Source organism: Cuculus canorus, chromosome Z, assembly GCF_017976375.1.
Source record: "Cuculus canorus isolate bCucCan1 chromosome Z, bCucCan1.pri, whole genome shotgun sequence".
Taxonomy (NCBI): domain Eukaryota; kingdom Metazoa; phylum Chordata; class Aves; order Cuculiformes; family Cuculidae; genus Cuculus; species Cuculus canorus.
Genome location: NC_071441.1, coordinates 41,002,396 through 41,029,188, shown reverse-complemented (window position 1 = coordinate 41,029,188; position 26,793 = coordinate 41,002,396). Strand labels below are relative to the sequence as shown.

The following is a 26,793-nucleotide window of genomic DNA, read 5'->3' as shown; positions in this document are numbered from 1 at the left end:
TGCCAGCCCTAACTATTCTATGATTTTGTGATTCTGTGACTGCAGGCAGAGGACTTCGGCCAGATCCTTGGTCAAGTCTGTAGCCAACCTACTGTGCTTTTGCTTGTATTTGTAACATCTTTTCAAACCTACTGTGTGTCTGTTGCTAAGCAATGGATAAATATCAGTTCCTGCATCTCAACTTCAAGAGGAATAAAAGGAATATTGAACTAAATTGTGCTTGTTTCCCCTACTACTTCCAACAAAAATCAAATTACTTGCAAATGTCACAGATTGTGACTTTCAGAGTTGAAGCAAGCAATTTCTTCACCTTTCAGGGCAGGCACTATAGCCTAGGAGAAGTGGTTGAATCAGTGCATCATGCTTTGGGAACCCCTCAGCTTTAAACATTCAATAATGTATTTTATGGCATATGGGAGCTTAGAAGTTGACGTAGAAACAAAACAGGCACGTAATGAGCGTCTATGAAATAACAGCAGACCTCCCTACGAGACTCCTGAAGAGCAGGAAACCTCACAAATAGTTCTTTTTATTTTCCTGTAGCATTAGGCTCCACTTTCAGTGCTGTTGTAGCCACAGGGAAAGGACGATTTGTTAAAGGCATGCCTGTCATACTGAGGTCTCAGAGCGTGCCAGAGCTGTGCATGTCCACAGGCAAGCAGGGGAATCCTGAAGGAGTGATTTTGAAGTGCCTTTCAGTACCTGTCAGTAGTGTCATCAGTGAGATGGGCTTTCACCAACTGCCTGTCTTCTCTTCCCTTGCCGCCATACAGGTTGAATGATCCGAAGATGTCGGAAGCAGAGCGTCAGTCAATGGAAAGTGAGCGGGCAGACTGCAGCCTGTTTGTGCAGGAGCTTCTACTGTCCACTTTGATGCGGGAAGAAAGTTCTTCCTCAGATGAGGATGAGCGGGGGGAGATTGCAGATTTTGGTGCTATGGGCTGTGTAGATATTATGCCTCTAGATGTTGCTTTAGAAAACCTAAATTTAAAAGAGAGTAATAAAGGAAACGAGCCTCCTCCACCTCCTCTTTGATGACATCCCACTTTGCAGACAATGTCCTCTGTGCTGTATTTGCCAATGAAAGTGGACAACAACTATCTTGGGTTTGTTTTGGTGATTGTAATTTCAGGTCTGTCACTCTTGTTACATTGTGTACATTCAAAAGAAAGAGAGAAAAGATATATATGATAATCATTTCCACTTAACTAATTTTTACTTCTAGCAGGTAAATGTAGGTTGCAGTGCAGAGCAAAAAGCTCTGTGTCCTGTACCTTGACATGCAAAAGGCTCTCCTAATACTCCACATTCAAACTGAAGAGGAAAAAAAATGAAAAATCTCTAATGAAGCTGCTGTGTGTATTTATGAATATTAATGAATAAAAACTGCTTGGATGGTTTACCTTAACTACTGCATGACGTTTTTTGCAGCGTGCATGAGTTTTAGTGACCTTGTCATTTAAGAATTTAAATACAAGGAGTAAAACTATAAAACCCAAAGCTTTTCCATTATTCAAAGGTTACGTGACAAAAAGGTTAGTGCTCACTAGCAGTTTATGGCCACAAAGTAGCTTTTGAATAATATGTGACAGATTGACGGCTTTATGTGCAGTTCCTGCACAGAATGGAAACTCTGCAGTGGGATATATTGTTGTGATCAGGATGTGGCATTTTGCTGTATGTGACCATTAGGTTGCCCTGTTAGCAATCACCTCGATGTGGAGTTGAACTTCACTTGATGCATCTGTAGGAGACACACCAGTTAAGACCACTGCTGGAAGCTACTACAGGGGGCTTTTGTGTGCCCTAAAATCAAATTATGTACACTTCTGTTTAAAGTTTTTCCTTTTTGTGGTTGTTAAAATCTTTAATTGTTAAATATGTTTTATTCAGGTGTAGACAATTCATATATTCACTGTGTTTTAAAAAAAAAAAGTTAACCTGAATCGTCTTAGTTTGAAAAGCCTTTCACAGTCTCAATCTTATTTTGAGTTATATTTATGTATTTGCTTCCTAGTTTGCAGAGACCTATCAGGCGAGTGTGAGGATTTGGATTCCCAGATTGCCAGTGTATTACAATTGAATCCTTACTGTACCTTTAGCACCTTTTATTTATTGTTTCTTTTGGTTACTTTTGCTGGTACAAAAAAAGTTGAAAAAGCCTTTTAGTTGATTCATGCCACCTATATGCCTATACTGTTAACCCTACTGGTTTGGAAAAAGAGACCATGGTGTTTTGCATAGAAGTTTATAATCACCCCAGGACAAGGACAGAAGGGATGTGTTTGGGTTTCTTTCCTTTTTTTTTTTTAATGTGGTTTTTTTTTTTTGATTTGTTGAGTTGTTTTTTTTTCTTGGTGGGTTCTTTGAATGTAAAGTTAGATTATAAAAACAAAAGTGCACACAGCTTCTGATGAAATTTTAATATAGGCTTATTCCATAATGATGTCTTTCCAGATCTTTCTCACCTCACCCCCTCTCTCTTTCTCCATATCCTTCCATCTCTGCAGCATTGCTAGCATTTTAGAGTAAATTTACAGACTTGAGCACCAGATGGTGTTCTCAGCAGAACTGTGATGTGTATGCTAATCCAAAATAACAGCAGCAAAAGAAGCAACCCCATATACTGGATTTGAAGTCCTATTCCTTTTTTTGATTTTGGTTGTGGGTTTTTTTGGTAAATCCTCATATCCTGACTGTTTCCACTACAGCAGTACTTGCTTTGTTTTCTTTTAGTCTCTGCAACAGAAAATATTTCAAGGGAAACTTTACATGAGGCCTCTGGTTATCCTGAGAGTTACCCCCAGTAGAGACTCTTTTTTTTTTAATTGATTGTTGAGGATTTTCAGAACTTTTTCAAGCTGTAGTCTTTCTTTTCGAACACATCTGCACATTACAATAAGACACACGGTTCAATAAAGCATTTTCAAGACTGTTGTTCAGTTGATTTTCTTTGGTTTTGATGCATTCTCCAGACGGTTTTGTTCCAGAAATTTCTGCAGCTGTCTTCATTCCAGCTGACAAAAGTCAGTTCATGTAGAAATCCTGGGTAATTTACAGAGGTACATTTTAGATCGACGTACTTTGTCAGGTGATGAAGTATGTAATCCTGAACTCTTCACAGGTAGGTGAATACAAGTCGCCATGGAACAAGATATGTTTGAAACGGGCTCTTCTCACTGTATTATTTAGAATCAGTGCATGGTTTTTCTCCAGAGGACAGTAGAATTCCATGGCTTCAGAACTCCACTTGCTCTGAAGAGGATGCAAATCAGTATTACTCACGTTTATTTAGTGGTGGAATATGTGCAGACCTGAACTTAAAGCTACTCTTGGGTGTCCTGTTAACTCTTACAAATTTTCACTTGGGGATTTTTTTAGCTTTAGTAATAATGTGAAATGGCTGTGAGGAAGGTGTTCGTTCCAGTAGTCTGCCAGTTCCTTTTTTCACAGAGAAAGGTTTGTCAGGATAGTGTTTTTGGAGGTATATACAAAACTTCTGTGTTTATTCTCCAGATGGTGTGAGCTATGATGAGAACAGCCCTCAGGAATGTTGCTGAAGAATCCTGAAGGGGGTGGGGGTATTGCCTTTTCCCGGCCAGAGGACAAAAAAACCCTAACCCAAACGATATCCTGATACACCATACCATTTTGGAAAAGGGAGCCTTAGTGCCTGTAACTTTAACTGGATTCTTGGAGTGCAGCGAAACCTCGATCAGACACAGTTTGTTTGTGAGCTCAGTGTAGCTGGTGAGAGCCCTCACGGAGGGTTTGGTGCTGAGCATAGGCTCCCTGGCTGCGACGGTTCAGAGCTGGGACATTTGCCGGCTGCCAGCGAGGTGCCTGTGAGGGGCTGGATGCTGTGCCTGGTGCTGCTCCGGCAACTGCTCTCCCTTGTATCTCCGGCCACACACCAGGGGCTGTGTTGTCTTCCGCTGCCGTCAGGGGAAAGCAAGGTACCTTTCATCCAGCTCTAGTGGGGACCTGCCAAGGTGCCTTTTTGGGCAAGGTGCATAGGATGGCGTGTGCTCTGTGCCAGTGTTTTTTTAGCAGTTGGCTTGTTTAAAGCCAAAGGTGTTGGGGAACAAATTCCACCAGACTGTCCGTGGAAAAATTTGCTTGGAATTGCAGTATATTCTGTTTGTAATTTGCTATCTTTCATCGGGGATATGTAGTTTTCTGTTTCAATCAGTGCCAAAGGCAGACACACAAGGTGGTGTGTTTGAGGGATTGTGGGGATTTTTTCCTTCCGCTGCCCTTATCCAAGGGAAGCTTTCTAAAACTTCCCTTCTCGGTATGGCATTGTGCTCCCAGGCAGTTTTTGGCCATGAACTGAACACTTAGATGTGTGCACTTTTTGCAGTTTTGAAGTGATTGTCTAGTAGGAAGGCGTAACGAGCAGAGGTGCTGGGCTGACTGCTGGGGCTCTGCAAAGACGCGAAACAGGGCAGTAGTAAGATTCGTTTAGTATATGAAGACTTCTGCATTTCATCTTCATTACCTCTTCCCTGACACACCTGACCTTAACTGCTGGATATTTGCCAAATAAATGGGGGATTGTGAAGCTGTGTTATTCTTTTAGCTCCTAAGGAAAAGGAATTTAGTACCTGTGCCTGGCGCTGATGGAAACCCCTTGGCTGTGCTGTGTCCTGTGCTAAAGGGTGGAGCAACATCACCCTCCCCAGTACTCCTCTTGTCGTTGCAGGCAGCCTCATGGCCTGCTGTGCACTGCTGGCTGCTGCCTGTGGAGCACCGTGGAGATTTATGTGCTGGGCTCCGCTGTTGTACAGCACGGTGCTTGCTGCGTGTGGGCACAAAAAAAACATAAAGGGGAGCTGTGCGGCAGGGAAGGGGAAAAAATGTGCAGCAAAAGGAAGGAGAGGTTGGCAGTGTGGGAAACAGCGGGGCGGCAGAGAGGATGGTGGTCGGAGGCAGGAGATGCTGAAGTAATGATAACCGGTGTGAAAAGGAGCAAATGGAGCGGGGATGAGGCGGGGCAGATGACGACAGTGAATCACTATTAGCTGGGGGTGAGGTGCTGTCGGCTCCCTACCTTCACCGCATGCTGTCTGTGGCTCAAGAAGGAGCTGGCCACCACTTCTGGGCCCTCCTGCCCTTCCCAGCCAGTGAACACCCACCTCAGGCACAGCCCCTCAGCCACGGCCCATGGCAGTGCCCGGCAGCAGGGGATGCAGACAGGGGACCGTCTTTGCTCTCCTATCCCTGCTGTACAGCAGCTCCTGGAAGGCTGCGCTAGGATCCTTCCATGTCCTCGGCCCCAGCTCCATGCATGACAGTTGTAGGCTCAGGACCTGTTGCTGGCTGTTGCCTTCTCTTACAACCAACACTATTTACCATGTCTGACGCCAGTGTTGCCTTCTTCCACCACAGACCTGATGCTTCTCAGCAAAAGTCGAGAAGTTTGTGGTTCCTATGTACTCCTGCTTCAGTTTATGAGCCGTTCACTCTCCTTTGCACAGCCCCACAAAATGTGTTTCCAAGATGCCATTTGTATAGCTACGGATCAGACAGACCCACAGCTACCAAAGCAGCCCAAGTGTAGTTCCACTTTGTAAGAAGCCCATTCTTTTCCACAGCCGTTCTGTAGTGACTCACTCTAAGTGCCTTTAAAGGCAAGGTTTACATTATCCACATTATTCCTGCTCTGCTGAGGTTCCAGTTCCTCACTGCCTGGCTGCAAAACTGATCCCACCTGCCATCCCCCCATACCAGCAGAACAGCACTTCAGCCTGAGACCAGTAACCTTTAAGACGAACCATACATTGGCCTCCAAGCACCAAATAAATGAAAAACAACCATTTACATTTTATATAAGCATTTATTTACAACTTGTTTAACAACTGTACACTCTTCTGTCATCTTGGAAGCATTAGTGTATTTGACTGGGAAAAAAATATTAAACCTTTGATTCCAATGATCATTGCTGAGTATTTTTTTTTCTATATACAGATATGTATATTAATACCCCTAATGTGACAACCTGGTAGTTAAACAATTCATAGATGGACTGAAATGGGAAATTAATGTTTTGACACTCCAGGAATCCATTCTTTTACAGAAAATATATCACTAGCAACTTCACAAACAGTTACTTTGATAATTGGTCAACACTTAATTCAGGACTGTCAAACAAGCTGCTATTAAGAAAGTTAAAGAGTTTTCTATGCAGCGCAGATGAAGTTAGTTACAACAGAGATGCCATCTGATTAAAGCAGCTGTCTCACATCTCTCTGTTGCATTAGTGAACTCTAAACCATTTTTGTTAAGCTAAATAGACTTACATACAAATATCTTCAGGCTCAAGAATAACCAGTACTTAGTCTCTAATTTGCACAGACCACATGGAGAAATGAGGGGCTGCTCGGCTTCCCCTCAGGACACCCGTGCAGGCAGGTACATAAAAAACACAGCCATCCCCTCCTGCCCTTCACAGAGCCCCTGATCTCAGGGATCCTGCACCCAGCCTGGCTTGGGGCAGGGTGAGGTCCCAGCTGGAGCAGCACTTGCAAATGAGAAACAAACAGTGCCTTTTAATGCCAAACAAAGAAGTTTTTCTAGTAACGCTTACCCTGACACATAACATGGGATTGATGTGTAGGACCTGGAAAGACACAAATCCTTTATCTCTCTGCTGGACTCAGTCTGATGAAAGTGCTGCTGTCTCTGCTGCAGGAATACCTGATTTGTCACCACCAAGCCCGCAGGTCACATCAGACTTCACTGTCACAGGTCCTGGTGGAGCAGGAACAATACATCACCCTCTGGGAGTCTTTCCAGACTGCCATTGGCCAGACCACCTGGCAGGCACAGGCTCTCCTCTCTGGTACAGTATCCAGAAGGGAATATGCCACCCGCTTCTCTTTGGGATCTTAAAGCTTACCCTTCCTTCTCCTGCACTGTCTGCTTTGAAGACCATTCCTACTTGCCTTTCCCTTTGCCAGGTGGCACATGGACATGATCTGTGTTTTCTCCATGCCATTCTGCACAATGCTGCTGACACAGTGGGTATCAGGATCCCTCAGGACTGAACACAGGCGTCTCAGCACATGAGGTGCAGCTCTGCCCAGAGCCCCAGACTGGCCACGGATGAGGCACACCCTGTGCTTTGTGACCAGAGTGACTGCAGAGACTCATGGACACAGCATTTCTCCAGCATGGGGATCCTCACACGGTAAACAGGGCTGCGGTTATGCTACAGCCTGAATAAGCAAAACCTCTCTTGCATTAAGCAGAGCTCTTACATGTTTATATTTTTGCAGGACAAAGATCCAACTGAGCAAGAATTAGGCTTCTCTAGAACCGGACATAAACCAGACCCCTTTCAGAACTCATGATTTAGATTTGCTTCAGATTTTCCAGCAAGTCCTATGGCTAAAAGCCCCCTTCAACGCTTGTCACACACTAACAGTTAGACAACAAACCTCTTAACTCACAACACTACAGCATTCCCTCGCTTTCTGAACCTTGCCAGTACTGGATGCCCAATACAAAACAAAGATACAGTTGTACAAACGTGCATATATTGAAGAATATTAAACAAGCAGCTTTTAAATTAATATAGGCAGTACAAAGCATTTTGAGTTACACTGTCTACATATGGCAAATCTTATAGCTAAACTTCATAATGCAAAAAAGAGCCAAGCTAGTGCAACTCGAAATCAAATAGCTAAGACTGCAAGAAGAAGAAGAAAAAAAAATAGTACAGGTTAAGATAAATGACGAAAATGATAAACTGACAAGGACAGTCTGTGTAATACTGAAAGTGTAGACGGCTTTCATACTTAACCTCCATTCATGTTCTTCCCTCGGATTGTTTTAACAATTGTACATAGATTCAAAAAAAAGGTTTCTGAAAGAAACCAACACCACAGCTAAAATGTAACAAAAAATACAACAGCCACAAAATACTGTATATATACATAGCAAGGAGGCAGGCAGTGTCTGTGAACAAAAATACTGCTCGGTAGTTTGCCTGGGTCGGAGATTATCAGATGAACCTTGCCTGGTTTTCTATGGAAGATGGGATTGCCAAGCAGCAATTCATTAGGCATTTCTCCTGGTAAAACACCTCCTTTGCTTTACTTTAATTACTTAAAGATTCAAAGTGGATCCTTTAAGGGTGCAGGTGCTCTGAAATTTTAAAAGCAACCAAAAAAGTGGATTAAGACTAGATTTTTTTTATAGTTCAGTATATGAAGATGTCGCAGGAAGTCTGTGTGTTAATACTGTTAATCGGAATTAAACAGAGTGGACAGGCAGAATTAAAATGGAGAGCTGACAGTGCTCTGTCAATTTGTAGGACGCCTCCTGTCGAGTTCTGAACACTGGATTTCCCCTCTTCTAGCCTCCTAGGAGACTTTTTATGAAGAGAAAGAGTAAATGGAAGTGGGAAATGGGAAAACCACTACCCAGGATGGTAAGCTTCTCTGCAAGTAGATCTCCCTTGGAAATCAGATGGCCATGAGTCTTAAGTGCAGAACTGTTTAAGTTTTGGTTATGCAGTCTGGACAGAAAAGCAAGTCATGCACTGAACAGTCCCTGTTACAATAATGCTGCAGGTCATGCAACCACATCACTGCAAATAAAAGAATAAAGAAGAAAGTTAAAAAGCAGACAACGTATTTTCATTAAAAAAACCCAGAGAACAAAACAGGTATTTTTCAGAGCTGTTTAATAAGGCTGTCTCTACTTAGAGTTGTGCAAATTCATGGGGAAAACATCTTTGCCAGAGCAACTCTTCAAATTAACAGGAAGGTTACACACTGATAATTGGAAAGAGCAATAAAACAGCCTTCAACAATATGTGAATTTAGACACAATTCAGACAAATTTAAACACTTCTGAGTTAAGTCATTCAGGGCACCATTCTCAACTAACACTGCTACGGAAACTAAGTTTACATAGCAATGAAAATCCTCCAGCATTCCTGCTGTCTCAGAGTACAACAGTTAAAAACACAAAGCAATACAAAGTGAAAGGTGCCTGTCCAATACTGCATGTGGTTATATACTAAAAGACAATCGGGTCATAATGACTCTCTCTGAGCCTTTGAGCTCTGATCACCGCCAAAGACTTTAAGCATTTACTTTTCATCAAAGCTCATGTGCATGAGGCTACAACAGCATCACTGGCAAGTTCTATTCATTGCATGCAAATATAAGTCTGAATCACAAGAAAATTATACGTATATTTGTTAAAATAAGCTGAGTGGGAGCACACCACAATGCTGTGAAAGTGAATGTAAGTTTGGAAGAGAACTGGAGAGGTTGGCACATTTCTCCACCCCTGCTGATGCACCCTCTTTCTCGGCTAGGGTAACCAGATAGGTGGAATGATTTACTAACACAGCTATGGTGCTTTTGGCTTCCACAAGTAATACAAATATCCCCATAAAGCATGGCACAGCACTACCTGTTCATTTTTGCATCGCAGTCACTGTGACATTACAAAGAGCAAAGTAGTTTCACCAGACTGAAATAAAAGCATGGAAACTGTTTTTATCCCCATTTCTTTATCCCTAGTATTGCACTGGTCAAAAATTATTCTAAGAACAGTTCCTGTGACAGAAAAAAACAGGTTAAATAGATAAAAGAAGTATACTTATACCTAAAATCAAGGAGTTATTGCAAAAAAATCTGTCTTTCTGCTACAAGTCCTGCAGCTTTTGTATCCCTCTTTTTTTCTTTCTCATTCATCAACCCAGAATACTAACCACGGTTGAAAAACAAACAGAAATACAAAGACATAAATCAAATTGAACAAAAATTTAAGAAAAATTAACACATTCAACAAATTCGCAGCAGACCTCTAGAGTGTATTTTGAATAATCACTGTCAAGCTTGCTTGGTACTGCTTAGGTGCATAAAGTTACAGAGTTCAGGATTAATAAAATGAAGATTACTGTAGATAGTCTATAAAAATTAAAAGTTGAAGCTACATAGGCACATGTCTATTCTCTTAAGCATAAATTAATACAGTCTACTGCTTTAGTCTCACCTGGCTATTACTTAGTTCAGACTTATTATTTAGAAGCACTTCAGGTGTCCTGTTGCACATAAACAGAAATGATGTTACAGGTTTCTCTTTGAGTCAATAGTTCTTCTGAGAGGTGTTATGAACTGTGAAGGACAGTACATTGTCTTTCAAGGATGTAACAAATTCATGGGACAGTGCCCTTTCCTGACTAGAAATTGTAATCTTGTTCTAAAATAACTGTCAGTTTCTTTCTCTTGAAGAACTCCTCAGAACTAACTATATTTTAAAGGTGCCTCTTGATGCAGAAACACTTCAGAAGATACCATACATGAGAGAGTAAATTCACTCTGCATAAACTCTCATTGCTTGTGTAGCATCTTCAGAAAGAGACAGTTTATGCAGCAGATGATGTGCATATAGAGGAGTGACTTTCTTATACTTCTGCCTCTTGCAAGTCCAAAATATTCCAGCTGTAAGTGAAGGCTTGTTGCCAGCATGGGGGATCATTTCCTAGTGAGGCCGTTTCCCTTCAATATTCAGTGCCAAATCTCATTGCTTGCACTTTGTTACAAGTGGTTATCCATCCCTTACCATCTTCCTTAACCTCTCACCACTGCCTTCTGTTTTTTCAATACACAGAAAAGATTGGGAGAACTCCAGCTCATTGAAGCCACAGAAAGGATGGCAGCCTTTTTCACTAACCTAGCCAGCCCCGGAGGTGCCTACCAATGCAAAAACTTTTAATTCAGAGCACTGCTCACACAAGTCAAATCTGATGAAAGAAAAAACCCAAACCAAACCAACACAACCAAAACCAGCCACATCCCTTTAGCAGCTACTTTTTTCCTGTTCAGTCTGCGTTTGGTCCCAAGATGGATCAGGCTTTCTGTAGCCTACAATCTGCTGTCTGTAAGCAGTACTTCATAACCCAATCACCAAAGCTATAGGAGCAATGCAGTCCGCTCACTTTCAAGTCTAACGCCAGACACTCTTCCCAAGTATTTCTGCAGAGCTTCTTCCTTGGAGTAACTGCCTCCAGACTTCTCTTTCTGCAGATTTCCTAAACTTATCTCACTTACTGGCTTCTACTGCTAAAGTTTGTTTTTCTTTCTGCACCTATTCTTTCTGTGTCTTTCTCCATGGTATTTTCTTTAGATTTTTTAAAGGAGTCTTTCACCATAGCATCGTCCAGGGCTGTTTTAACACCACTTTGCATTTTTATAACTCTTACAATCAGAGAATACAAAGTGGACTATAAATTCTAAGAATTGTGGCTTTATAACATCATGCTTAAAACTATTCCAAGATTTTACTGGTACTGCTAAATAAAAGCTCTCCTGAAACCACTGATACCTCCAGAAAATAGCTTTACTCTCCTGCTTACTCATCCACGGCAATTGAGAAACACAGTCTCCGCTTTACAAAATTTTAAATTACATAATGAGTTTTACATTCAAATCCAAATAGAAAGACGGATGGTCTCACTACAAGCATTTTGCTACTCCATAAATATTACACGATTTGGGATTTTCTCTTAAAATTCTGCTCATTTCCATGATCACAGTAACAACGTGAACATGCTAACAAACTAACAATTTGCCTTTATGTTGATTTTCTCTTCTCAAAGTTAGGGATAATCATTATGGATTCAAGATATGTTTGCAGAATAAGCTATTCCATACCTGTCAAAACAACTTGCTTTTGCAGTATTTCAGATCTGTGCACACTATACTGTTAACAGTTCTTCAAAGCACTGACAAATGTCCACTTTCATACCAACAAAATAACCATACCACTGTTTACTATCTGACAAATGGAACCTGCTTTCAGTCTGGAGCCAACATGCAGTGCTATGGTGACTGAAGGATATGCCTGTTCTGAGATGACTTTATACACAGAGCAGAGGAGATTCCTGATTAGCACCGCAGCCAACTAATACAAAGACCTACATCAGGACAGTCCTGCATTACCTTGGCAAGACCTACAGCAAAGGCCAGAATCTGGGCCACAGTAAAGTTAACAACAAACCCATACCCTAGCAACTAATAGAGGAGGACTTCAATTACAGCAGTTATCACAAGCTCCTACTGATCCATAGGCTACAATCTGACACCAGAACAATTTGCCTGGGAAGCTACGTTGGCTAAACGGCCAGTTGTTGCTTTAATGCCCCTATGACTGTATGATTTGTCAAGTTTTCTAGAGCTCCTCAACCAACATTCATTCTTTACCTAATTCAATGAGCCGATACATTTTAAAAAAATTTCCTGTTCTGATATTTCAAAGAATCCACAAAAGTAAAGTTAAGAAAAAAAAAGACAAAGCTCTCCAAATGCTGCAATGAAGCTGGCAGCACAGTCAAAACCTCCGAGGGTTCACTGTACCAGATCAAAAAAGTCTGTGGCTGCTGTGGCTGATAACAACAGCCTCTGCCTTATTCACATAGATAAAGCCTCTAATACATTATCAACTGAAATTCAAAATTAATAAAAAACCCTACTCAGCTCCAAAAGTTCAGGTTGTTTCATTTTTTCTAAATCAACGCCAAAACACAAAATAGCAAAAACCATAAAACTCTTCAGATTTTTTTACTTAGTTGTTGCTCGCATCTATTTTCTCCATCTTTAAATGGAAGAGATCACCCTTTGTTTTTGCTTATAGCCTACAGAGTCCCTGGCAAGCTTCTGCTTCTTTTATGGACTTCTGGAGGGAAGAAAGATCAGGCAATGCCAACAGTAATGCCAGGACAATTTTTTGATTCCTTGAATGTGACAAGCTGGATGTATGGCTAGGATGCTACCGAGAAGCTGACACCTGTCACAAGCCAACAATATGATTTGGCTTGTGGAGATGTTTTAAGCACAAGTGTGATTCATTACTTGCTTCCACACCAACCTATGAGATAATAAAATATTTCACTTCTTTCTCCTGAGGCAAGGTGCAAAGCTGAAACATAGGGCTCTTGCAATATAGATCGGAATTGGACTGCTCGCATTCAGGAGGGGACGTGTGTCTGGGCTGTGTGCAATTATAAGGTACAAAACCTCATTCATCACATTTCTTGCTTAAGTGATCTTAAAATTTAAATTTTTAGAATTATTCACATCTTCATTTTAACAGAATTCTAATTCCTCATACTGTCAGGACCACCTAATACAGTTGTTCTAAGGAAGGGCTTCTGAAAGGGCTTCTTCATATAAGTGCTTGTTTTCCTGAGATCACAGTAATCATAATCCAGCCATCAAACTGCCCTGTAGGTGACACCCCTGAAGTATGACTACTTGGCCTAGAGGGAAAAAACATCACTTGAAAGAATTTCCTGAGAGAGTAACCTCTTTTAGCTATTTTTGAAAAATATTTGTAAGGAAAGTGTCTCCAATATTTGCTGAACTTTCTTTGGAGATACTGACATTTATCAATACAATATTGTTACAAAACATGAGCCCACATTCTACCTAAAACAAATGTGCAAAAAAAAAAAAAGTCAGTATTGCATAGCTGACTTTGAGTGCAAAAATACCTCCCTCATCAATCCTTGCAAAAAATCAAAATGTCAGGCAAGAATAAGAATCTCTATAAAATGACTAAATTTATGGTACTGTTTTGCTTCATAAGAAAAAGAAAAACTAGCCACATTCAGGACAGTCTTCCTCCATATCACTAAGGAGAAAAAAATTAAGTGATGAAATTAAAATATTTTCCAGTTACCAAATCCACAGAAAATGTCAACATGTCAAGACAAACCCATTAAAAATCATCCAGGGGTTGCCAAGTGAATAGTCTCATATATTAAAGAATTGAGGAGAAGCAAAAGCTACTTAGATGTGTCAAAATAGCAGAGACTTTAAAATTGTCAAATCTTCTTAAACCTTCTTGACATCCTGCACATGCCACTCACTAGTTAGGATCACGATAAAGCAGTAATACGAATATTCACTGTTAATTCTTTCATACACAATTAATACAAAATTTCTAGCGCTCCCTACAGGAATAGAAAGCCACAGAAAACTTGCAGAAGCATTACTGCTATCTGAAGTGACATCAGAACAGGACGAGATTACCATTTGCTTATTTCCAAAGAGATAATGGAAAGCATCTTGTAGCCATTATATATTTACTTCATTTTACAACATATAAAATGTGTGCTATAGTTTATTTTCCTTTGCTCTGTGAGTAGATCATACAACCTTTACATTTGATTAGTTCAGTTTTCACAGCACTTGGAAAATACATGTTATGATCCAAGTGGTTAACATCTTGCTATCAAGAAAATCGAGAACTTGAATATTCTTTTCTACAATGTTTGATCAGATATGCTAAAAACTTAACTCTCCACAGAATTACCATGACATGGACTGCACAAACATCCTTTAAGACCAGAAACTAAGTTTCAGCTCAGAACAACGAAAATATTTGTCCATTTGACTATTATCTTTTATTAGCACTGATTAAAACTTCTCAGAAAGAATATTCTAGGCAGATCCTCAGCAGAGAGTTCAGGAAGGTACTGTCACTGACTCTTTGGCTGTTTTATCGCTGCCCTGTAAAACCTTTACTCTTTTACCTCAACCTGTGGGGCTTTTTTGTAATGTATCAGGACACGAGATAGCATTGGTTTGATAATTACCTCTATAATTTTGATGTAAATAGTCCTTGTTGCCCACAAAAAAGTGCTTTTAAAAGCTTCTTAGAAGTATCTAGTGTACTAAGAGAATTTTGTTTTACAGGTTTTTATTATGTTCTTTCATTACTGAAGATAGGACAAATAGATAGCTCATTTATACATGTGCTTATCCCCTGACATCACACTTGAAGCTCCCCTTTTCCTTAATAACACACTACATCCAAGCTTCATAACAAGAAAGGAAAACAATGAAGTCGAACCCTTTTAATAAACAAACTGCTCTTGTGAAAGAGAAAGCTTAATGATGTTCACCATCTGCAATCATTCACATCCAGAGATTAAGAATTGATTTATGCAGCAAATAATAGAAGTAAAACAATGAAGATGAAGGAATTAAATTCCTGATGAACATCATTAGAAGACAGAACAAATGATGTAATGGAACTGGATAGCAACAGATCATATTGCTGTAAGACTGCAGTATGTTTTTAGATTTTTATATTCAACACTATTCTGGGTAGTGTCAGAATTTCTACAAGTTCACAAATTCTCAAAAGACAAATTCTTTTTCAATACTGCCTAACAACTACTACGAGCAACAGTAAAGCACTGATTCAATATTAGTCTTGTTTTGCTATATGATACGACATAATAACATTGTTAATGTTCCTGAAGGGGATCATAAAAAACACTTCAGTGTCTTTTCTTAGATAAAAAAGTAAAGACCGACCAAAACCACAGAGCAGAGGATAAAAGCCAGCAATCACTGAGAAGTGAAAGAAGCCATGAGGGACAGGAAAGTAAAAGTTATAAAGAAGGCTTCTAATCAGCATTTGTTCATCTCTTAATCATCAGGGGCATTTGCCTGCCGTCAAACCTTTGGAGGAAAAATGATAAAAATGTTGAAGTAATAAATGCAAGTAGTTTTACTCTAGTGTGCAGACCGTATTCAAGTTATTTTAGACTGCGCTTAACTAAAGCAATAGGAAATTAAATCATTAGATAAAATTAAGAGATAAAACTTCCCATTAAGGCCCTGGTATTCCTTGCTTTCTCATATAAGCTTTGGTAGTTTGGTAACATATGGAGCCAGACAGATTAAAAAAAAATGGGAGCTTTACGCATTCTTAGGTTCTTTTTCTAGATGATATAAAATGCTGTAATCTCAAACCACAACACCAAATTCCCTCAGAGAAGTGATCTTACTTTCTCCTGTTCACACATGGCATGTGGTAGTTTTTCAAAGAACCAGAACGAATGATTGCACAGTAAAATCAGTAAAAGACGTCCCCCCCACACAGTGGTCATCTTGCCACATAACACATGTGACATCTTGTCCCTTTAGGATTCTATATCTCAGTAATAAACAGCAAAATGAGTATCACCCTACTGAGCTACAGAAATTGTCCTCAACTTCCTTTATACTGTCATGTTTCTGTGCACGTAAGAAGATGCTTTCACAGTTTTATCTAATTTTGCAAGCATAGCCCAGCCCTTGAGCAAGCAAAGAGATTTTTTCCAAATGTGAGGAAAAAAAAGGCAAGCCTATAATGCAGTTAATACTCTTCAGCATCTGTTTTCATATCACTGGGTAGGGTAGGAGAATATCAGAACTGATAAATTTTTTCAGACACATACTGTATGCATCTTAATCCAGGTTACAACAGGTTATATACTTAAGGATAAAACAGTACCTAAAAGAGTCATTGTCCTGTTCCTTACTCTTCAATCTAGGTGCGCTAGTTTTAATCATCCTTTACTCATACCACGCAAGCTGTGAATTAACACAGACCCTCAGATCATTAACAAATGCTAGTATTTCTCTAAGGGGATTTATAGAAAATGTCTTTTTTATAGACTGCACGTGCATTAGGATCCAAACAATCTCTAAACCAAATGTCTTAAACTGAATCACCGCAAGATGTATGTATATGAAACTTTCAACTAACATTCAAGTCCTCTGTGTTCTTCAATTCTTTGGCAAAATTAATAGGGAGAGCATAGAATTTGTCAGGGGAAAAGCAGAACTTTGTAGAAACAGAACCTAAATTAACAGTAGGGGCCACTCTCCATCCTACTAATCAACATGAAGGTGCTACAATGAGTGATGTAGAATTAACCAGCTACACACTAAAAGGCAGTACAACACATCACAGCCAGTTTCCAACAAAGTCAGCAACAAACTCACCTGAAGGCACTGGTACCATTAGTAAGGCAACTGATACAATTATACCCTGAATCAATATATTAAAAGCAAGTTTTATAGTAGAGGATGACAACTGGAATATATTAACATCAATAATATTAACTGGGGCCTTGATCCATTATGTACTGTTCATCTGTAACTACAAAATTTTAAAACAAATGTCCTTTTTAAAATGGATGATGCAGTAGCATTTTAGAGCATTCCAAATATTTCTCTATCTTTTTATAACATATATTAAGCACACACTTGACCAAGAAGAGTGGAACAAACCATTTGAAAATATTCAACTCTGCCCGCAAAGTGAGTAACACCATTAGATAAAGAAAAACCTGGAAAAAAAAAAATCATTCTGCTTCCCTATTAAATGCCAAGAATAAGAGCAAACTTTGCATGTAGGAGACTAAAAAAAAAAAAACAAAACCCAAACCTTTTTGCCTTTGATAAGTTTTTTAGTAGCAAATATATTTTGCAATAATATTATATACTATGCATTTCTGTAATGAGGTTTTAGCATTTTTTTGAAACAACAGGTTAGCACATGAAATAAAAAGCCTAATTCCCTTTGAACAAAGACAGTCTTATAAAGCATAACAATCCTTATAGTCACAAACATATCAATTGTGACAGGAAATTTACATTGTTCCACAGCCCACATGAGGCTTTTCATAAGACACCAGGCTTCATACAAATAAGACTGTTATTATACAGCACTCCTCTAGATGTTTTCAAAACTTTGGCACATTCAAAAAAATGCAGAGAGAGAGAGGTGGACTCCAAAAAAATATAAGCAAAGGGCATTACAGAACAATGAGAAACCATAATAAAACCCTTTCCTGAACTGTAAAATAATAGCAGTAACAAGGGAGAAATTAAACGGATGCTGGTTGATTTTCCTTGAACGTTGTCACTTGCAACAGAAGTGGCCTGGATCACAGGGCAGTTTTCTCTCTAAAGGCAAGGCTTCTCTACCTTGCTGTTGCTGGCTGGACATGACCAGGGTAAGATCTCCTTGTGCTTGTGGCTTGCCTTTGTCTAGCCAGGAAGGACTGTCCTGAGCCTGTACTAGCCAGTCTATCTTCTGCTGCTTTTTTATGCAGAGTCATCCCCTATGGAAAAAGAGAAACTTCTCAATGAATACCAACACAAAACACCGTAAAACTTAACTCATGTATCTTCATGATAGGCTACTGAACCATAGCTCTTAGCTCAGGCGTGTCTTCTGCTTGTTAGTGGGACTAGTACTACAAAAATTGGTCAAGGTCATTAATCACTTTAAAATGTCCTCTATATTTAAAGGATGCAAACACTCTGCTTTAGTACCATTTGGCTTACTATCCACGGACATAACAACAACTCAGAACAGCAAGAAGGAAACTCTTCCAAGGGAAGACAGAGAGGAGGAATTTGAACTCTGTAATGAAGCAGAATGAAACACGAATGTTACACAGTTCAGGGATTCTTTCTGTCTGAAGAGCAGTTTCAAGGCAGGCACACTGCCAAAGAAGTCTTGAAGACATTTGACGAAGGTTAAAAATCTCCCAGTATACAGTCCCAGTAAAAGCTGTATAGCTGCACAGATCACTTCCTTATGCTTCAAATAATTTAAGTGAGGGTCTTGCCCCTGTGCTCACCTTTTCCATAGGGCTAAACCTGAGCTCGAGTTAAAGGGATTGCTCCTCAGAGCACTTACTGCAGTAAGTAAGCTGTATTGCTTGTCTTGGGACCCTTCATTAGGGTCCAACAACTGGAAGACCAGAGAGTGAAGAATCAAAAAAGAAAATAAATATGAGCACTCTAAGTCAGTATAACATAAGGGCTGGAATTACAAAACAGTAATCTGAGATATCCCTTCCTCTAGAAAGTGCCATTTCTAGTTTTAAAATTTGAAAACAGCAAACATGTACTTTTCATTTAACCCAACATTATCATAAGAACACACTCTTATACAGTGATAGCTTAATATTATTAAAAAGCATTTGTGTGCCTGTGTGTTGCAAAATGCTTTTCAAACAAAAAATTTGTAAATTAATGAATACTGTCATAAGCAGCCTAGAAACACTAATATTAACAGGTTTGGGGTTTTTTTTGTTAGAATATAAAGTCTGGGACATTCTTACCATATTGTACCAGGCACTAACAATAAATTTCTCCTCCATTTCTCTTTGACTTTTTGTTTTTTCATACTCTTTCTATAAAATAAACATAAAAAAGCACATATTTAAAATGAAAGTACAACAGAAGTATTAGTCTATACTTAAAAAAAACCCGAGCAAATACGCATTTAAGAGGAAACATGAGGATTACTACCTCCAGTGAATGAAACATTCTGTCCCACTCCTGCAACTGATTTTTCAGAGCCTGAATCTCAGGGGCTGCACCCTGGTTCTGCTTAGGATCTAAGGTGCGGATGACCTATAAAATAAAACCATTTTGTTCTTAATTAGTTGTCAAACACAAAGACATCAAGGAATTACAGTGTTTTAAGTCACGTGAAGAAATAAAAAAGTGACTTGAAACATGGCAAGAAAGGACACTCCAAGATGTGAGACAGAGAGAACATGCAGTTTTAAGTGGCTGACACCTGTAAAACAATGCTGACAGAGAGTTCTGCCACTGAACATCTGCCATGACGCATTAGAGCACCCAAACTGGGCTCTTCTACAGGACTGTGAGACAAAACTACAGTAAGAAAACAGTGACACCTAAGAGGCGCAGTATCCTAATACAGGCAGCTCCTGCCCCTAGCTACACCACCTTGAGGCCACAGTGGTAGAAACATTTTCACAAAGGTTTCTCTCTTTATATCTAAGGTTTACAGATCTATCAATTACTCTTGCTTGAAGAAGGGCCACTTTGGTCCTTATGGAAAGATGCCATGATTCAGCTACCTAGGGTACCACACACCTGTCATTTTCAGATAGCCTCACTAAGCCAAGCATTACTCTGCAGCACATGCGTGACATCTGTTTATAAGTGGCATCTATAATGGGTATTGTGAGTGCTAGTAAATACAGAGCTGAAACAAAATACCTAGAATCCTAAGCCTTTAATAGAAAATAGCTCAAAACTTTTTAATAACCTCTGGATATATAGAGAAGTCACATCTCTTATCTTTCTACTTTTTCTCAGTATCATGTTCAGATGCTGAAAGAAAACAATGTTTTAAATTACAGTAAGTTTATTTTTACAGAATGATACTCATGAAGGAAGACTCAAAAACTGTATTATGCTTCTAAGAAAATACACATTAGATCTGGATACAGTTTCCATAGTGTAAGGCTATAATGATTGTACTTATCTTCACCAAAAGGAAATAATACTAAAAGTTGATGAGAAGATCACAAAAAACTAACCTGACTAAAATAATGAATGGTATTGTTTTATAAAATGCCCTATAGTAACACAGCACATACTAATACAAACAAATCATACACAGCCATAGCAAAGATCTTGATACTACCATGATCAGATGAACAAAGATACTGGTGTGCTTTTAAGAAACTCAAATGAAATATCAAGGTATAGTAAGAGAAGAAATAGGATCATGACTGAGATATTGCCATTTCAAAGCTGGTAGTGTACCTACATACTCAATATCATACTTAAATATTAGCCACCTTCTTGATGGAAGCATACATTAAACAGTACAAGCAAAGAGAATTCTGAATGCCATCGGAGAAGTATAAGAGCTCTCAAAGGTGATTCAGTTAAAAAGATCACCTTACTTGGAAAAAGCATGAATAAAAGTCTACATTAAGACAGTTTCTAAACCAGTGATCTAACCCAGAACATGAACAGAAATCAGGGGCAAAAGATGAACAAGGAAAGCAAAATAAAATTTAAATTGGTAGAAGAAGACCCTGTCACATGTGTAATTACATCTGCCTGTAAATTCTGAGCCCCTCAAAAAGAAAAAGCAATTTATATGAATAATCAGCACCTGATGAAATCTGACGCAACTAAAAGCTGTATTTATAAAAAAGCATATCAAAAAAGTGTGTCTCAGTCAGTAATGCCTGACTGAGCACCACAAGAAGGCTGCACCAACCTGAAACGTACATAAACAGATTCAGCCAGCAATGAGGGAAAGAACTCAAACTTCCTTTTCCCTCTCTGCCAGACTGATAAAACAAGACTCTGTTGGTCCAACAGTGCCTGTAATTGGTGCCACTAAGCTATATTTGTGTGTACAAAGAGGCAGAACTCTTCATTACAACTGTGCTAGAAGTCCCCAAAAGACCCAGCACAAATGCCAACTAAAGAATGGGTTTGCTCACAGAGCTTCCTTCCCTTGTAAGAAGGTTTAGATGGGTGATTCTCCATTTCTAAAATACAGCACAGCTGTTTCCGTTATTTATATACCACCAGTTCTAATATGGACATCACTTTAGTAGATCTATACATTTGTCACTCAGAAACAAAAGTCTGGAAGAATTTCCACAAAGAAAGAGGTCAGCATTGCATTAGAAAGTGTTCAACATCATCTTTTCATCAGCAGACATGAAAGCGTGCTTAACCTAGTTTGCCCAGGTGACTATCAAAAATCTGTAGCAGTGTGTATACATTTGTAGAGAGTCATCAAAAGGGGTTACAGACAGGCAGCAAAAGGGGACAGTCATGAACACAAAAATAGGGTGAAATCTTCTGCAGAATAAATCAGTATCAGCTACCATAGCAACAAGAAGATAAAGAGAAGTCACTGGGCCCTCCTTCTCTTTTACTTGCTAGCTTGTATACAGATGCCTCCCTTACTTTTTTTCCTGCAGAGTGGTGGACACCTGGTACAGTCTGTCAGAGAGGGATTGTTAATGTGGAACATGTTACTTACACTTTTGGCCTTTTCCAAATACTTTTTGTATCGCTCTTCCATTTGCTTCATTTCCTCCTCCTTTTTCCGTAAAGCTTCTTGTAATTCTTCAATTTTGAGTGCTTTATATCAGGAGGCACACATAAGAAAATAACATAATTAATGCTATGTTTATTTCCATGTTTTTCAGACATATAAGGTACAGACAGAATTAATTTCAATTAAGAAAAGCTAACATAAAGAACTTGATGTAGCAGATAACCACAGTTTTAATTGCTGAACGGCTCAGAAACATACTAAAAATGTGTACTCCTATATAATCTCATGAGACGGCTGTTTTGTACAAAAAATTTTGTGTTTAATTTTTTAATTCTGAAAAAATGAAAGAAAATGGAATCATTCAGTTAAGCACTGAAGCTTAATAAGTAGAAAATGATTATGTGTTTATTAGTTACTCATGAAGTTCATTAATCTCATTTCCAAGTCTTCTAACATTTCTCAAGTCATGAAATTTATAATGTATTCTGCAATTTTAGCTTAACATAAATGAAAATTCTTTTTTGGATACAAAATATATGTAATGAATAATGAACTGATACTTCTATCTTCTTCAATGTCTTTATGAATAACATCACTTCAGCACAAACCAGAAAAGCTGTCATTGATTGCCATCTTTTGCCTTGTTCTGTCGTAAGTAGTCTTGAAAAAAAGGAAAAAATCTACATCCTTCAGTACTTCTCAGGTAAAAAGTAGCATTAATGTGATACAAAACAACTGGATGCTGGGTTCTGGATGCCACCTGAGCAATACGACATAGATCTTACATTCTCTTTGACCACTGTCTGAAATTTTTCTCAAATTAAAACACAGTTCAGGAAACACACTGAAGGAATGTGCATTGGAAGTGAAAATAACCTGGTGATGCCAGCAAGTACCTGCTAAACTACGGTTTTGGGAGACAAGATAGTTCTGAACAGCATTTAATGCCAGGTACAACAGAGACTTGGTGTTTCTACAGCCATTCTCATTTCTTACTATGGCAGTTGACAAAATACAAACCCCTGCATTTCAAGTGTTAAAAGCATCTTTTTGGTTGTCATAAATGTAAAATGTTAAAATACACACTTTGTTTATCTTGCACCTCCTGTTGGTATTATAATTAAAGACCTTGCACATGAAATATTTTATAAAGAAAAGAAATGGACTTCATAGGCAACTCACAACTGTTATTGCATCTTGGTTCCAAATCCTCAATAATGGCTCGTTTCTTCTGTAGCTCATTGTTAGCTTCATGGAGCTTCTCACTGTTACAAACCATAAAAGTACATATTGTTTTTCTATTGTTACTACTGTGCTTGAATGAATAACTGATACCAAAAATCCTCAGACAGTGATATAGTTCTGAAAGCAGGATTGATTTTTCACGTGGGGCATGAGGACAAATGACAATGTCACTGTGGAAATATTCATTAAGAAGACGGAAAAACATTACACTGTATGAAGAACCAGAGAGACATCAAAAAGAAGAGGAATGTCTATGAGTTTTGGAAAAAGGGACAGGCATCTTGGGTGGACTACAGGGAGGAAGTGTGATCATGCAGGGAAAAAATCAGGAGGGCTAAGGACCAACTAGAAATCAAATTGGCTAAGTCTGTGAAAGACAATAAAAAAATCTTTCTATAAATACATTAACAACAGAAGGAGGACTGGGGAGAATATTCAGTCCCTATTGGATGCAGAAGGAACAACAGTGACAGGGGATAAGGACAAGGCTGAGGTACTTAATGCCTTCTTTGCATTTGTCTTTAATAGTAAGGGAAGTTGTTCCCCCTGTGTACAAACCCAGGAGTTAGAGGAGCAGAATGAGGCTCCCATGATCCAAGAGGAGGTGATTAGAGACTTTCTTGCCCAGCTAGACACCCACAAGTCTATGGGGCTGGATGGGATCCACCCAAGAGCACTGAAAGAGCTGGCGGATGTGCTTTCCAAACCCCTTTCCATCATCTTCCAGCAGTCCTGGCCGACTGGGGAAAGTTCCACTGGAGTGGAGGCTGGCTGATGTTACGCCCATCTACAAGAAGAGTTGCAGGGAGGATCCAGGGAACTACAGGCCTGTCAGTCTGACCTCAATGCTGGGGAAAGTCATGGAACAGGTAATCTTGAGTGCTATCATGAAGCACATGCAAGAGAACTGGGTGATCAGGCCCAGTCAACACAGGTTCACGAAAGGCAGGTCTTGCAAACTAACCTGATCGCCTTCTATGACAAAGTGACTCAACTACTGGATAAGGGAAAGGCTGTTAGATGTAGTCTTCTTGGACTTCAGTAAAGTCTTTGACACAGTTTCTCACAGCATTCTGCTTCAGAAACTGTCAGCCTCCGGCCTGGGCAAGCGCACACTCTCCTGGGTTGAGAACTGGTTGGATGGCCGGGCCCAGAGAGTGGTGGTCAATGGAGTTAACTCCAGCTGGAGGCCAGTTACAAGTGGGCTTCCCCAGGGCTCGGTACTGGGTCCAGCCCTGTTCAATGTCTTTATCAATGACCTGGATGAAGGCATTGAGTGCACCCTCAGCAAGTTTGCGGATGACACTAAGCTGGGTGGAAGTGTGGATCTGATGGAGGGTAGGAAGGCTCTGCAAAGGCATCTGAACAGGCTGGACTGCTGGGCCGAGACCAATGGCATGAGGTTTAACAAGGCCAAATGCTGGGTCCTGCACTTGGGGCACAACAACCCCATGCAGTGCTACAGACTAGAAGTCTGGCTAGAAAGCTGCCTGGAGGAGGAGGACCTGGGGGTGCTGGTTGACAGCTGACTGAATGTGAGCCAGCAGTGTGCCCAGGTGGCCAAGAAGGCAAATGGCATCTTGGCTTGTATCAGAAATGGTGTGACCAGGGAGGTTATTCTCCCTCTGTACTTGGCACTGGTGAGACCGCACCTCAAATCCCGTGTTCACTTCTGGGCCCCTCACCAGAAGAAGGATGTTGAGGCCCTGGAGCGTGTCCAGAAAAGAGCAACAAAGCTGGTGAGGGGGCTGGAGAACAAGTCTTACGACGAGTGGCTGAGAGAGTTGGGGTTGTTTAGTCTGGAGAGGAGGAGGCTGAGGGAAGACCTTATTGCTCTCTACAACTACATGAAAGGAGGTTGTGGAGAGGAGGGAGCTGGCCTATTCTCCCAAGTGACAGGGAACAGGACAAGAGGGAATGGCCTCAAGCTCCACCAGGGGAGGTTCAGGCTGGACATCAGGAAAAAATTTTTCACGGAAAGGGTCATTGGGCACTGAATCAGGCTGCCCAGGGAAGTGGTTGAGTTACCTTCCCTGGAGTTGTTTAAGGGATGGGTGGATGAGGTACTGAGGGGCATTGTTTAGGGAATGTTAGGAATGGTTGGACTCGGTGATCCAGTGGATCCTTTCCAACCTAGTGATTCTATGATTCTCTGATTCGATGAACCATAACAACAAACAGCTTCATTAGCAGTAACTCTAAAGTTAATTAAGAACTTACATTTAACAAATACCATTAATTAAGATTACAGTGAGAAAGAATGGCTAAACCCAAAGTCAACTAAAACAACTTTTTTTTTTTCACGCCAGTTGAAAAGCAAGCAGCTCTCTGCATTTTAAGTAAGTAAAGTAGGTGCAGAAATAGTAGAACAAAATGTTAACACTTCCTAAAATGTCCTTTTATGCCATAACATGTACTAAGAAGTAAACAAATTAATTTTGTTTATATTAACATGCTTTCCACATGAGAAAATTTCTTACTTCTCTTGAGTAGGCATTTATAGAATGTTAAGCAAAGTTTCACAATCACCACAGAATGATTCCTTTATAGCTCTTACTGCTTTCACAAGATTCTCTGAGATGAAAACAGTATCTGGATTCCTGCGTTATCTAATTTTGCTTACTTATATATTTTCCAGATGCATGACTCTCTGCCTTTCTTAACATATGGAAAATACATAATGTCAAATGGCAAACACAACAGACAAATAAAATACTTACAGATGTTCTTCAAGTTTCTTTTTCAGAAGAATTGACTACAATAGAAAGTTAAATGTTTCGTTTTAATATACTGCAGGGCTTTAACATAATTTCAAAATTATTTTAAAACACATAATTTTGACATTCTAACCAAAATCCAACTTTTTACTTCACTCAGTTTTAGATCACCACTAGAAAGCCATCTTCTGCGGTAGCAATCCTCCCCTTCAAACCTGCACGTCTTTCCAGAAATTAGAGCACTTTATAACTTTACAAATATTCTCCCTGGAACTAGATCAATAACAGCAAGATCCACAAATGACAAAATTCTATGACAGCTGCTTTAATTTCTTCAGTACTTTTATAATTAGGCTTAATAAATTAACCTGAAATTGGAAAGTGTAGCATAATTTCCTAAAAGAGCTCTCCTACCAACACTGCAATGCAACCACATGAAGACATGTAGCAAATTAGTTGCAGGAAATTCCTGTCCCCATAGAATCTAGAGGGAGTAAAGTATTTTTCACTAGAGTACAGCAGAAATTTTTACATTTTTTATGTTCCTCATTTTCACTGACTAAAGACAAGTAAAAACTATCACACAACTTACAGTGTTCCACTTTCTGGCTAAATGACATTTAGATAAGCTCTTAGACTAAAAGCTTCAAAGTAAATTTTAATTTATTTTAAAACTCACTTCATACATAGTGAGCATTTAAAAAAAAAAAAAACCCAAACAAAAAACACCCCAATAAATGTCTATAAACTGAAAGTAGTGTTAAGTAAATAGAAAGCCATACTCACAATAGCCTTGAGCAGAAGCCCATGCCAAGAAACAGAGATGACATTAGTATAAAGCAAAACAGCAGCCAACAGAAGAAACTATTTAGAAAGTCATGAACAGAAAAAGTTAAAGCTATGCATTTTTTTCACGCATGTGCATTTTTCTCCTCTGATCTCATAGGCAGTTTCATCCTGTAATATTTTCTAAAACATATCACTAAAAACAGAAAAATAAAAGTAGTAAAGAGGCACATTTATAAATCATTGTATTTCAATCAGAATTTCAAAGGAGAGCAACTGCTGTTTTGGAAACTCATTTTAAAACAAAAGCCAGACAAGGAACAAAAAAGGAGAAAATATGCAGTCCGTTGGGCTACAACCAAAATTAAGAGAT

General features: G+C 39.4%; 2 protein-coding genes across 9 annotated transcripts in view; one reads left to right on the top strand and one right to left on the bottom strand.

Annotated features, from left to right (window-relative positions):
- KCMF1 (potassium channel modulatory factor 1) overlaps positions 1 to 1,402 on the top strand; it is a 47,754-nt gene extending 46,352 nt beyond the window's left edge. For all 3 annotated transcript variants that reach the window (XM_054054899.1, XM_054054900.1, XM_054054898.1), the window contains one exon: positions 774 to 1,402. In XM_054054899.1, the coding sequence (XP_053910874.1) occupies positions 774 to 1,035 (262 nt within the window). In that variant the 3' untranslated portion in view covers positions 1,036 to 1,402. The remainder of the gene's footprint in view (positions 1 to 773) is intronic.
- A 4,417-nt stretch (positions 1,403 to 5,819) lies between these two features.
- The window catches only part of HOOK3 (hook microtubule tethering protein 3), a 94,612-nt gene continuing 73,638 nt past the window's right edge, over positions 5,820 to 26,793 (bottom strand). For 4 of the 6 annotated variants that reach the window (XM_054054891.1, XM_054054895.1, XM_054054892.1 and 1 more), the window contains 8 exons: positions 26,421 to 26,498; positions 25,638 to 25,672; positions 22,855 to 22,937; positions 21,655 to 21,755; positions 19,134 to 19,238; positions 18,944 to 19,015; positions 17,796 to 17,932; positions 5,820 to 8,596 (listed from right to left, as the gene is read on the bottom strand). In XM_054054891.1, coding sequence (XP_053910866.1) covers positions 8,581 to 8,596; positions 17,796 to 17,932; positions 18,944 to 19,015; positions 19,134 to 19,238; positions 21,655 to 21,755; positions 22,855 to 22,937; positions 25,638 to 25,672; positions 26,421 to 26,498 — 627 coding nt within the window. In that variant the 3' untranslated portion in view covers positions 5,820 to 8,580. Of the gene's footprint in view, positions 17,933 to 18,943; positions 19,016 to 19,133; positions 19,239 to 21,654; positions 21,756 to 22,854; positions 22,938 to 25,637; positions 25,673 to 26,420; positions 26,499 to 26,793 lie in introns of all 6 variants that reach the window. The other 2 variants (XM_054054893.1, XM_054054894.1) reach the window with 2 other exon arrangements.